Below are 14,007 nucleotides of genomic sequence, written 5' to 3' on the forward strand. Positions count from 1 at the left end.
TGTTCTTTGGAGTCAGGTTCAAATCCTTTTTCTGTCATTTACTGGTTCTGAGACTTTGGACTTACATTATCCAAAATTTAGTTCTCTTCATTTGAAATGTTCTTCAGTAATTCTGGATAATAATAATTTTTATATATTTCATATTTTTTGCATCATTAAAAGCTGTAAACATGTTCAGGAAAAATTACTTCTACCAACAAAAACCTTAATGAACTAGGATTTATGACCCACGGTGGACATATTTATTTTGACTTCTAGAAGCAAAATTGCAAAGTCAGGATGTTCAGAATAAGCTGTGTTTGGTTGAAGCCAGGGCCTGAATTCTCAGCACTCGCTGGGAGCTGCTTTGAATCCTCTGTCCTGGAGGACTTGTGAAACAGAACTGGAAAAGCAGGATTTGGTTGCCCTTGGCTTATTCTGGAGCCGCGTAGGTGTGTCTTTAGAAACAAACCAGACACAGGGAATCAATTACCAGCTAGGGAGGGCTTAAGACCTAGGAAAAACTCAAACATTTTTATGTCTCTGTACTGTAGAACATGAGATGATTTATTATAATGAAATCAACTATAATATATATTTGAAAAAACAAACAACAGCAACAAAAATGAAAATACAAGATATATGAGGCAAGAATCAATAACAGGAATGAATGGAGAAGGCACATATGTTAAACACTGGGATAAATTGAGTCATCAGTTTTTCTTTGAGTTTCTGGATAGACAGGAAAAATACATGAAATAGACCAAGCTACATAAATCTTATAACCAGAAATGAGGAAGCAGTCCTTTGGGAAGGCTCATTTTTTTTCTTGCTCTAAATTCTAAAAGACACATTTCCCATCAGGCTTCATGGAGTAGATCCTGAGGGTGTCTTGCCCATCTGCAGTGTTGCTCATTGATTGCTTAAGGATTTCCTATGAAATTGATTTTTTAGCTCCCTCCTGAGGAAGTTCTGACTCAGCAAGTCTAAACATGTCATCTGGTGTGTCAGTTACACCTTTTTCTAAACTGAAAAAAATGTACATAGATATTGAGAATTTGCAAAGTGGCTTTGCCATCTTTTACTTATCAGCTTAGTTAGTGAGACTCATCAGATTCTTATTTTAACATAAGAAAGGTGTGTTAAATGCCAAATGACTTAAGACATTGGGAGACTTAAATCCCCATAATTTCAAGTGACGCAGGACATTAGGAGGTAAGATTGTAAGGCTATTAACATACGGAAATTGTGTCAATGTGATTAAGCAGAGGTTGTGAGGATCTCAGATTAATTAGGTGTCTGATTATTAGATGATTTGTTTATGAGAACTTGTCCCTTTCTACTCATTATCTGAGACTGTATACGGAAATGCAGCTTCTTGCAAAGCCCTTCTAATGCCCACTCCTTCCTCCAGGTCTTCCTTTTTATATCCTTTCTACAAGGCATATTCACGGCACTTGTACAGAGAAATTGACCGTTTCCCTGCACAGTCCTGGAGCGCACTGTGCTAGGTGATAGTCCAAACTAGAAACTTCTTAATGATGGAACAGTGTTATTTATCAGTAGCATTGACAGAATTTGACACAGAGTAGGCATGGGTTAAACGAGCGTTAAAGGACTGTATAAGAAAGAGGCAAATGTTATAGGAGAAAGATGGTTTCTTTATACATCTACTTATACATATATAAATATGCACCCCAGAGACGTATGTAACTCAACTAACAAAAGGGGCAGTGTATTATTTCTATGCACACCTCGAGGCATGTCTAAAATCACACAGTTTTGTCACTGTTCTCTGTTCTCCAGTGAGCTCTATTGCTTAGTGGTGGAGAACAGACTATGGACTCGCTGCTTGAGTTCAGATCACATTAATTAAGCTCCCTGAGCTTTGGTTTCTCTATTTATAAAATTTTAGAATGACAATACCTATCTTTCATAGAGAATGTTAGAATTAAATTAGGTAACACATATGTAGCACTTAGCTTAATGCCTAAATCAAAACCTAAAACTAAACTAATTCATGCTAGTTACTTATAGAATTCCTTTCCCAGGTCTAACATTTCTGTATTTATATTTCAATATCCATTCTCAAGAGAGAAATGGATAAGGAACCAGCAGGTATCTCTGAACACAAACCAGATTGTTTTCATATAAATTAGAGAGCTTATTTTAGTTCTTTCTGCTGGAATTAGTTTCTGTAAGTCTTATTCTCGAGTAACTAACTGCATGATTTCATAGGTCCTTAGACTTTAGTGCATATAAGCTCCTCCTTTCACAGCCAGAACTTGCACAAATCAGTTCCAAGCAGAGTTGGGACAAGACCAGCTCTCCTCACTTCAGTGCTTACTTGTTTCACCCCATGATTGAGCTTCTTCCCTTAAGAGAATCTTACCGAGTCTGTGACTTTGAGATAGTAAAAATACATCTATTTAAAATTATTTTTAAAAAACAATGCAAGAACAAAGCAAAAACACACATAAAAACACACCCTTTTTGCTATATTCAGTATACTATTTTTTGGTTGTAAGTTTTTAAGTTAAAATCACCTGAGAAAGTCACTTTGATGAATGTTCTCCTTGTTTATCACCATGTTCCCAAAATTCTCTTGAAAATAATAAAGAGAAAAAACTGAATTATGATTTAGACTGATCAGGAATGTTAAAAAGATCACTAATTTATAATATTTGAGTAATACTTTCCTTCTCTAGGTTTTTCTGTGTAGTAAAATCATAAGATCTAAAATTTCTACAGTAGTTCATATTTGACAAGTCATGCATGCATAATTATCTCTTTAATTCTGCCAAGAAATCTATTAGTTTGGTGTCTAGTCTTATCTAAACTCTATAAAGATAGATATTTTGATCTATTTGTTTCATAATACATCCCCAATACCTAGAACAATACCTGTCATATAGTATGAATTAATAAATATTTGTTGAATAGGTAAGTGATGATTTTTAATCTTTTTACATATGAAAAGACTTCTGAAGCTCATAGAGATCAAACAACCTGTTCAAGTCACATGGCTGGTAAATTGCAAAGCAGAGTCTAAAACTTAGGTCTCCAGAAGCATGAATTAATGCCAGACGTTTCTATACTGTTTAAGGATTGGCTGTGGGGTAGCTGTTGAGAAGGTAAAAGAAAAAAATAGGGTCTATGAGGATATTCTTGTCTGGTGGAGAAAACAGATGCATTCAGAGACAAATAATTTAAAACAGTGGGGTAAGAAAAGACGTATGCCTTCGTAATGCCTGTGCAGGAATTTGCCTTCCTGCAAAGGCATTATGAAATCCCAGTGTCTGAATATCTGAATTTTCTAATAGTAGGGGTCTGTGACATCTTCACAGAGCTTTGGACTGGATTTTACAAAATGATTAGACTTAGCAGGTGAACAGAGTGGAGCTGGGGTTTGAAAGTGAGGTACTGACGACAGAAAATCCTGTGCAAAGATAACTGGAGATTTAAACAAACATTATCTGTTCTGAAACAGAAATTACTTGTCACTGGGGCATCAGGTGTTTAGCTTCAGAAGTGAGAGATTTGACTGAAATATATATTGGCATCAGGGAAGGCCCTTTAGCATAAGCTGATGCATTTGCTCTGATTTTGCAGGCAGTGGAAGTTCACTGAAAGGGTTTCAAGCATGGCAGTGATAGCATCAAATTTGTAGATAGGTAGAGGATGGGTTGGAGTGGGCAGAGACAGAAACAGTGTAACTAATGATAGATCCAATGAGGAGAGCTCTGGAAAGAGATGATGACGGACTCAACTAGCCCTACTAGTCAGTGGAGTTGAAGAAAAGGAATGGTATAGGAAGAAAAACTTGTTGTTTAGTCACTAAGTTGTGTCCAACTCTTTTCAACCCCATGGACTATAGCCCACCAGGCTCCTCTGTCCATGGGATTTCCCAGGCAAGAATACTGGATTGGGTTGCCATTTCTTTCTCCATGGGATCTTCCCGACCCAGGGATTGAACCTGCATCTCCTGCATTGGCAGGTGAATTCTTTACAGCTGAGCCAACCTGGAAGCCCTAAGAAAAACTTAGAAAATTTAGCAACTAGATGGAAGTGGTGATGAGCAGGAAGAACCAAAGAAGACCTGTGGTGTCTAGATTCTGCATAGATGGAAATGTGATTTGCTGAGAGAAGGTAAAAATAAAGAGGAGCAGGTTTGTAAGTGAGATGATGAGATTGGGTTTAGACCAGCTGAATTTGATGTATTGGTGAAAACCTAAATAAGGTTTTTGTAGCAACCCATGGATTGTTACATTCTGTAGCTCAGGGAAAAGAATAGACATCTGTATTAGGAACACATCAGACTGTAACTATTATTCCTAATGTGGAAGCTGGGAGGTGAAAAATCAGGGAGGCTCAACATTTGGAACCTTGGGTAGCAATGATGTTTAAGGGAAAGATGTATGAAAAGTCAAATAGAAGGAATAAGAAAGAAAGGTTTGTGGTAGGGAGAGAACAAGGAACAAGGAACAAGGTTGTGTCATGGAAACCTGGGGGTCAGGGTGAAATTCACAAGAATTAGAGGCTTCTCAAAGGGCCAGAGGAATTAAGAATATGGATATTTTTAGATCAGTGGTGACCAGAATGCAGTTCATATAGCTCTTAAGTTTACCCAGAGGGTAAGTGGAGGGATTGAGATGGTCTATTCACTGACCTGAAAGCACATGCCCAGCATTTGTTACATGATTGACATGGTATGTAGGCATCATATACACAGGAGTAAACAAAGCAAAACTTCTGTCTTTATGAAGTTCCATCATTCTTGTCATTCTCTCTTCTAATCAAATCTCATCAAGCCCTTTAAGACCCAAAGTACAGCTTGCTTTTGCCAGAAACACTCCCCTAAGCATCCTTGCCCAGTGCCAGCTCCTTTCCTTAGACCCTTCACTGTGAGGGTTGACTGACATTTACCTAAACATTTTAGTTATCACTAGATATGCTCATGTCATCTTATACAATAAGGACTGCAATTTCTCTGAGGAGACTTCTAGACTTATAGTCTAGTTTTTTTCCTTCACAATTCCTCCCCCTACTTTCCTAAGCATACATTAAGTTCTTAGGTATAGTTCTTGAGGGTCTCTTCCCACTCCCCATCCTCTGCCATATTTATGGTATTTTCTTTTTTTTTGAATGGTATTTTCTTGGACAGAGGGAGGGCAATTAGATGTGTTCTCTTGAGCAAGGACTGCTGTATCTTTAATGAAGGTCCCTCAAGTTTGAGTTAACAGAGAGAACAAGTGCTATTTTATAATCTATCTATCTATCTATCTATCTATGGAATTCCCCAGGGAAGGAATAAAAGGAATTATTATTGTTCTGATTCTTTGCACTGCTATTGTTATAATTTATAACAATTTGTATTCAACTGGAGTCTAATCTGTACTTTGTAGATGAAGAGTGTTGCTCTTATTCTTTTCCTTGTCAGTTTTTTCCTTGTTTACATGAACAGTCATGGGAACTTGACAGTTGCAAAAGCATCCATGATAGGAAAAATGAAAACACAAAATAAACACCTTTAAGTTTTAACAGTTTGTTCTTGATTGTATGCAGATTCCTCCCCATTCACCTGATTGTAATATATCAATTTAAGGAGATTGGGCATTACAAAATGGCCCCTGATCACTTCTATACAGAAGTGGCCCTTAATCTGTCACTGGTTATAGACTATTTTGATTATCTTATAAAGTCAGAAGCACTGTCCCTAGAAAAATAGAAAGATTTACAGCTACACAAAATGTGAATATAAATTTAAAGGTGATGTGCACCTTTAAGACCCAGCCATGTAGCTCAGAGCATCCAATCAATGGTTAATTAATATTAGAATAACCTGAAAGGTTGTTAAAATGCAAACCTGCAGCTTTGCCCCAGGAAGGTGCAACATGGGATGAACGGGTGCGCGTTTTGTAAAGTTCTCCAGGAGATTCTTAAGCAGGTAAGTAATGGTACTTTGTCAAACTCTGTTTAGGGTGTTGTAAAGAGAGAATTCGAGAGCAGAGTCTCAGAGAGGTTCGCACCTAGAAATTCAGGAAAACAAATTAGACCCTGGCGAGCTGAACTGGGAGAGGTTAATGTCAGGAGAATGAAGAACAGGGTGAAGGAGATAGAGAAACCAGAGCTATGTAAATCTGGGTAGGATGTATTAGGAGTTGGGCACAGGAGCTTGGAAGCAGGTTGAAAATCACGGGAAGATTCTGGGCTGTGGAATTTGCCAGCAAGGCAGTCTCTCAAGATCAAAGCAAACCCTCCCTCCTCAGAGAGGTTCTCTAGGTTGCCTTGGAGGAGAGATAGTTACTGTGTCGGCTAACCCTCCTAAATTACTCAAACTAGAAAATAAAGACAGAACTCCTCATGCCCCTTACTACTGAGCACATCCCTACCCACCACCTTCATCAGAGAATTACTGTGTCTGCATTGGGTGGGTCTTTTAACTTTACAGATTAGCTCTGTGAGTCCAACCGCAGATCACCCAGCAAGTAACACCTGTGTCAAGACCAGAACCTAGTTTTCTGCCTGGTGGTCTGGTGCTCTTCTTCTGCCCACTTGGTCTTGAAATAAAACATATTTTATGGATCCCCTTGTTTCATAAATTCCTTGGGAATGTTCTCACCCCCAAAGAGTTTAGGGAAGTCCATGCAGATGCAAATATATGTTAAGGTAGGCAACGTTTCAATTAAAACAGTACATTGGCATGCATGTAATTTTGTTTCTCATTCATTTTAATACAATGTGGTCATTACCAACAGCCAACTGGACAAAAGCAAGGTTTGCCTCAGTGCTTACGTGCTCCTCCTTAAGGAGCGGAGGATGAAGTCCACCGCATTCTCAATAATCTCCGAGCCCAAAAGGTTTAGGAATTTTGGGAACTCTGGCTCTGAATTATTGCCTGAGTCATGTGGCTGCTCATCTGGCTTGCCCTCTGGTTTGTCATCTGAAAAACAAAATGGAATCTCAGGATTGATTCTCAGCAAAAAGGTAAGGAAGCTTCTTTCATTGTAGGGAATCCTAGGGCCCTTTATACGCACCCCCCCAATTATACAACCTCATATAATTATATTTATGGCACATCTAATGCCTGCCTATTGTCTTCATGTGCATTATACCATTTATTCCTAAAACAAGCAGACCCACAGATATTGATGCTTAAGTAGACACGGGTTCTCTTTCTGGATGAGAAAACCGAAGCTCACAGAAGTTGTTACTTGTTCAGAGTTAAAGCAGCTAGTAAACGCCAGTTCTGGGACTGAAATACAGGATGCTTGGTTTTAGTGTATTTTTCTCATGTAATCTCTGGACCTCTGGAAGTGATAATGAGGAGGATGATATAATAATAGGTAGCATTTGCTGAGCACATAGGACAGGAAATCCTGGGACAGGCAATCTATGTGCATTGTCTCATTTTATTCACCCAGCAACCCTATGGGGGAGGCGACATTATTATCCCAAGTTAAAGGTAAAGAAATGGAAGTTGAGAGAGGTCTAGAAGGGGACCAAAGTAACAGTGTTGAAGTTGTAGAATCAGAATTCAGCCCCATGTTTGTCTGGTATTAAAACCTGGGTTCTAAAGCACTATGTGTTGAGCTGCATAGTCTTGGACAAAAAAGGTATAAACTAACTACATGTGTGTTATAAGACTGAAAGTATTATGATAACAAAGAGAAATTCTGTCATTTGTATCCCAGCATGTGATAGTTCTGTAAATAATGATTTTGCATCTATATGTAATTTTAAGTTTGATCAGTCTTTTGGAGTGTGCAGATTTTAGCTCACTGGACTCAGAATCTGAGAACACTGGGTGACTTGCAGAAGATCTTACAAATAGCAGGAAAAGATGCGATTTTAACTGCGGGTCTCTTACTTTTTAAAAAACAGTTTTAATTGGAGGATAATTGTTTTACAATGTGTTGGTTTCTGCCATACAACAACCTAAATCAGTCATAAGTATACATATATCCCCTCCCTCTTGAAAGTTCCTTCCATCCCCCACCCCACCTCTCTGGATGTCGCCACAGAGCACTGGGTTGAGCTCCTTGTGTTACATAGCCAGTTCCCATTAGCTATTTATTTTACATAAGGTAATGTATATGCTTCAATGTTACTCGATTTGCCCCACTCTCTCCGTCCCCTGCTCTGTCCACAAGTCTGTTCTCTACCTCTGCATCTCTATTCCTGCCCTGCAAATAGGTTCATCAATACCATTTTTCTAGATTCCATATGTACGTGTTAATGTATGATATTTGTTTTTCTGTTTCTGACTTAGTTTACTGTGTACAACAGACTCTAGATCTCTTACTTTTGATATTTATTTAATCAAGTGCCTTTTGGAATGAGGCCAAAGATCCAGAAAGTGAAGTTGGTGACATGCAAGGTCCCTTGGTGGATTTGGCTTTGCTTAGTGGTCTAACAGATTCAGCAGATTAAAAGCAATGCCGAGAGGCATTTAGAAGGTACGAATGGCCTCCCCTTTGGACCCTGGTGTCAGGATGAAGTAGAACCCTTTATCTTTTGACTTAACTGTAGCCTCACAAGTAGTGCTAGCAGATTTGGTAAACAAAAACACAGATGCCCACTTAAAACTGAATGTCAGATAAACAACAATATGTTTTTAGTATAAGAATAACCTGTGAAATATTTAGAACATACCTAACCTAAAATAGAAAATTGTTTTTATTGGAAATTCAATTTTAACTGGGTGCCCTATGTTTTATCTGTCAATCTTACCACAAATTTTGTCTAGAAGTCCCATCCTCTAGACAATATACCCCATGACTCTGAATGAAGGAGATGTAACTAACTTTTGGTGTGGAGGCTATCAATTAATGAGAAGAGTTGCATTTATATCATATTCTAAAATAGAGACTAGTAAAAAATATGGCTTTCAATTCTTCAAACATTTATTTTTTCTTTGCCACAAAAAAAGATTCAATAGTTTGAGACCTAAAGACAAGATCAATATACTAACGACCAAGTATTTATTCAGCTGTTGGTTTTTACATTCAATATGTGTTATTGAGCCTACTATTATGTACATAGCATATGCTGCTAAAAGTTAAGGCAAAAATGGATGTATATGGACATGATCCTTACATAAAGGGCAGGGCAACCACGGAGACCAGAATTGCTTTGTTTTCATTACAGGAAGGGGAAAGAAAGAGAAGGCGTATTTGTGATGTGTAGGTACTAGGATGTACATTCATCACTTTCCTGATCTTTGTTCAATTTAGTGATAGGATTACAGTTTTATAGGAGAGAAGACAGATGCTCAGAGAAAATAAATGACTCACCTAAAGTCACAGATCTAGAAAGTGGATGAACTAGGGTTTGAATCTAATTTCCCCCCACCCCCCAAATTTCACAGAATGTGTTTCTTACATGAAATCCTGCCTTCAAGCAGTTGTTCTCTGGAGACATTTACCAGCTGCAAACTGAAATTCCTTCCATGAAGAGTGAGTTCTTTTCTCTGGTTCCTACCTGCCTACTTGCATAACAATTTAATTTTATTATTTTTGTTTTAACTTTTTATTTTAACATGATGCTAAGTTTTCAAAATACAAGGAGCCCTGGCTTAGAGTGTGTGTGAAGATCAAATCCTTGGCTCTGCTCTTGGATTATATATATAAGAGGTATTACAGTGTGGTGGGTGATGTTTTGAAGTCCTGTATACCTGAGTTTGATTCTTGTCTTCAGCAAAAAACTCACCAGGTAACCAATATTTAACTATGCTGCCTCTGTTTCTTCATTGTGTTCTTGTCAAGATGGAAGGATACTTGATATATCTTTGTATATCATATATATAGTGTGTATGTTACTGGAGTGGGTAGCCATTCCCTTCTCTAGGGGATCTTCCCAACCCAGGGATCAAAGTGGGTCACTGGCATTGCAGGCAGATTCTTTACCATCTGAGCCACTAGGGAAGCCCAAATAGAAGCTATCCCATTTTATATTTGAAAGGAGAAAATGTTCAACTATTGGCTTTGATAATTTTTTTCTGGTATGTCAAATTTCTTAATTTTTATTATTTTCCAAATTTTTCAAATTTCTTAATATTTTAGCAGCATTTATTTACATTAATACCTGATTGTGTTTCTTAGTATTATCACAAAGTTCTGAAAAACAATAATGCTGATATTTCTATAGTTTTTGTAGCTTATAAAGTGATTACAAAAGCATGTTCATTTCACCTGGTGAAGTTGATAATTATCCTATTTTACAGGTGAGGAAACTGAGGTTCAAAGCAGTGAACTATTTTAACCAGTTTCAGTGTTCATGAGAGACAGACCTGGGACTGGTCTCTAGGATATAAATCTCACTTTTTGCTTTATCACAGTGATTACTTAGGGGTAGATGGACACAGTGGGCTTCCCAGGTGGCTCGGTGGTAAAGAATCTTCCTGCAATGCAGGAGACATGGGTTCAATTCCTGGGTCAGGAAGACTCCCTGGAGAAGGAAATGGCAACCCATGCCAGTATTCTTGTCTGAGAAATCCCATGGACAGAGGAGCCTGGCAGGCTACAGTCCATGGGGTTGCAAAGAGTCAGACATGCCTTAGTGAGTAAAACCAAAACCAAAGAACCAGATGGACACAGTAATCTCTGAGGCTACCCCTGCCATAGCTCTGTTGAAGTGTCTGCCCACATATTGTACCAGTGGACAGTGGGTGACCGAGGTTGTGAGTTCTGCCAAATTATACTTAGAATAGCTCAGAAGGTTCTATTACTAATTAGCACTGTCTGTATTTTCTGACCTGTCATTCTGAATGGAGACAGATTAAGAGCTCATTGTCTTCCGTAGACCAAAAATTAATTAATGAGACTTTTGCAAACTGCCTTGTGGTCCTCTGCATGCTTAGAACAGACATGAAAGAAGTAGATGTTATAATAGAAAGAATCTAAAGACTTGGGTTTCAGTCCCAGATGTGCCACTTCTGCCTGTGTCAATGCTCAAGTAACTTTCCCTCTGCAAGCCTGGTTTATTCACCTGCAAAAAGGGAAATGATAAAACTGTGCATGTTTAATTAAAAGGATTATGAGAATCAAATGAGATAATATGTAACAATAATGGTTAATGTTGGTGTTTATTATGGAACAGAATGTTTTATCTTTAATTTTCATGACAGCTAAATGAGAAAGTTAACTACTGATACTCCCTTTTAAGTGTGAGGCCCATAGAGGTTAAATAGTGTTTCTGAGTCACATTTCTGATTAGTGGTGGAGCCAGGCCCAGGAGTCTTATTCTAGACTCTTCACTTTTGAATATTATTAGTTACAGTCATTAAAAAAAAATGCCCCCAGCTTTCAAGGAATTTATAGTATAATAGTGTCACTATATCATGTGAGGATATAAGAAAAAAAATCATTCTAGACTTCATACATTCACTGAAGATAGAGGCTGTAACTGAAGCACATTTGAATAAAAATCCTACTTGCTTTTTATTAAATCTGCCTCTGTCTCCCAGGCCAGTGCTCTTTCTGCTGTGCCCTAAGTTCCCCTCATTCCTCTGCATGTTCCAGATCAGTGCCACTGACTGCCTCCAGTCATGGCTAACTACTGCACAAGGCATGAGCTGAGACTTAAAGTACTTACCAGCCTGGCAAGTCAGGATTAAGACAAGCAGTCCCCAGACAATTGTCAGCCGAAGCACTGAGACAGCCATGTTTGTAGCAGTGGGTATCAGGGCAGATAAATTGTTCAGATGCACCCGAAGTCTTGCTCCATTTATAGGGCATTTATAGCTGACATCATCTGTTATGGTATTTAGGTTGTTGCATAAGATATCAATACAGCTTGCTTTTGAATCTACACATGGGCCCTGCCCTATCTTTCAAACCAAGAGTTTTACAGATAGGAAAAGAAAAACCCTCTTGGTATTTTTAATGTGTGTTTTATAAATGACACTGCAATCATTCTTTTGCAGCTGTTTCCATGCCAGGGTTGACAATTAGGTGAGGATCAGGCAGACTAGCTTTTCAGTGCCAAAGAACAAGCAACAAACCAGTCAGTAAGGTGTGCCTACCTGCCTCCCTGTATGCTCTGCTCCCTTCCTTGCTCTGAGCTGCTGACTTGTCCCCACCTGGGCTTGCCCATTCACACCCACATGCTGTGCTCATGACCTTTGTTTTTCCTGCATATGTTATCATCCCTATTATCTCCCTTTGCTGCGTCCCCACTTATTCCTCAAGCTCAGGTTCAAATGCCCCCTCTGCAGAACCTCCATCATGGCCATTGCATCCCACTCCAGATAGTTGCTCCATCACTTGCCATATATACTCCTTGACCAGTTATTTGGGAACTAAGTATTTTAATAGTTCTCTTCTCCTTTAACCTATAGATCTTTTAAAGGTATGTACTTTATTCACTTTTGATTCCTCAAGGACCCTAGCATAGTACTTGGCATTAGTCTAGGCTTTGACTTCACTTCCCTGGGAACATTGTTCTGGTTCTCTGGGGAAGGGCTAAGTGTTCTTTTTATGTACCTAATAGGCACCTGCTTAAATATCTCCACAAATTGGCTATAGGATCCTTCAGGACAAGTTTATCTTTTTCAGAATTTATATATATATATATATATGTATATATGTATATTACTCAAGGCCTATGGCAGACATTAAAAAAGAGAAAAAAATTAAATTACAGCACTCACTGAAAGGTAATACTGGGTTTGACATGCTGTTATGTAAAATATCCTTCCTTTTGGATACAGACATTCAAGAAGATACAATTTGGTTCGAGTCTAGGTGATACTGCTTATCCTGAGGAATGATGTAATAAAACAGTTACCTGGAATAAGGATTTAGGGATGGTCCCTAAACTTACATATTGACCAAAACTTGTACATTGTGAATGTCAGAGGATCATTTTAATAAATGGTGAAATTAACCAAGCTGCAGAAATAGGCATTTCTGGTGTCACAGGGCCTAGGCTAGGTCCTCGTACTCTCAGTTTAGTGCTTGAAAGCCATCAAGAAGCTCTGCTTGGATGCTTTCAGGCCTCTCCACCTATCCTCTGGTTTGGTCTCTCCTATAGAGAGGGTTGTGATCTGGAGATTGTGCTCATAGTAGGGAGATTTCAGCAAGTTAAATTTATGCCACCAGGGTCACTGCTTAGAACTGAGCATTGCACTCTCCAAGAGCCTAGTGGGGAAATAACATTCATGTTAGCCCTGCCATGGACCCTGACATGTGCCTATATTTGCAGGCTAACAATTCCTTTTACTTTGCACAGCTTCAAGTCCTCAGGGATTAATCAGCCAAGAGAGTGGTGTGTTTTTCTAATTCACCACAAGAATGCTGTTCAGGCAAGCAAAAGCTCTGGGTATTACAACATAGGACCTGCTGGCTTATCAAGGATATATCAGCTAAATGGGGCATGGAGACAAGTCTGCATACTCCATGTAATGGCTCATTTAATCAAGAATGAATGGCTTTCAGTAGTCGGGTGTCAAAGAAATAGCACCATCCTTGGGATCAGAATGGTGCTTCTTCTCTCTTATTATTATTATTTTTTAAAAACTCATTTCTGCTGGAGTATAGTTGATTTAGTCTTGTGTTAGTTTCTACTGTATAGCAAAGAGAATCAATTATACGCATACATATCCACTCTTTTTTAGATTCTCTTACCACTGTGTGGCTGGAGCAACTGTGAGGATATAAGCCTGTCCAAGGGCAAAGACGCCTCAGCAAGATGGTAGGCACTGGAGCGGTGGCTGCGTGGCGCTGGAGCAGCTATGAGGAGATACCCCACGTCCAAGGGCAAAGGAGAAGCCCCAGCAAGAAGGTAGGAGGGGCAAAATAGCATTTAGAATCAAACACACCTGCCAGAGATGCTCAGAGGGCTCAAACAAACCTTGTGTGCACCAGAACCCAGAGACCCTGTGGAGACTGAGACAGAGCTGTGTTTGAGTATCTCCTATGGAAGTACAGGTTGGCAGTGGACTGCAGCAGAGGCAGGGGCTCTGGGTGCAGCAGACCTAGGTATGGCACAAGCCCTCTTAGAGGAGGTCGCCATTAACCCCACCAT

The 14,007-nt window shown here is 39.0% G+C and overlaps 1 protein-coding gene across 1 annotated transcript; it reads right to left on the minus strand.

Moving 5' to 3' along the window:
* Positions 1 to 6,713: 6,713 nt before the first annotated feature.
* Positions 6,714 to 11,650, minus strand: C3H5orf46 (chromosome 3 C5orf46 homolog). The gene is made up of 2 exons (XM_020891247.2): positions 11,575 to 11,650; positions 6,714 to 6,922 (listed from the first exon to the last, which is right to left on the minus strand). Exons 1-2 carry the CDS (start codon positions 11,642 to 11,644, stop codon positions 6,771 to 6,773), a joined length of 222 nt encoding a protein of 73 aa, XP_020746906.1. The 5' UTR covers positions 11,645 to 11,650; the 3' UTR covers positions 6,714 to 6,770.
* Between the last annotated feature and the right edge of the window lie 2,357 nt (positions 11,651 to 14,007).

This window comes from Odocoileus virginianus, chromosome 3 (assembly GCF_023699985.2).
Source record: "Odocoileus virginianus isolate 20LAN1187 ecotype Illinois chromosome 3, Ovbor_1.2, whole genome shotgun sequence".
Classification (NCBI taxonomy): domain Eukaryota; kingdom Metazoa; phylum Chordata; class Mammalia; order Artiodactyla; family Cervidae; genus Odocoileus; species Odocoileus virginianus.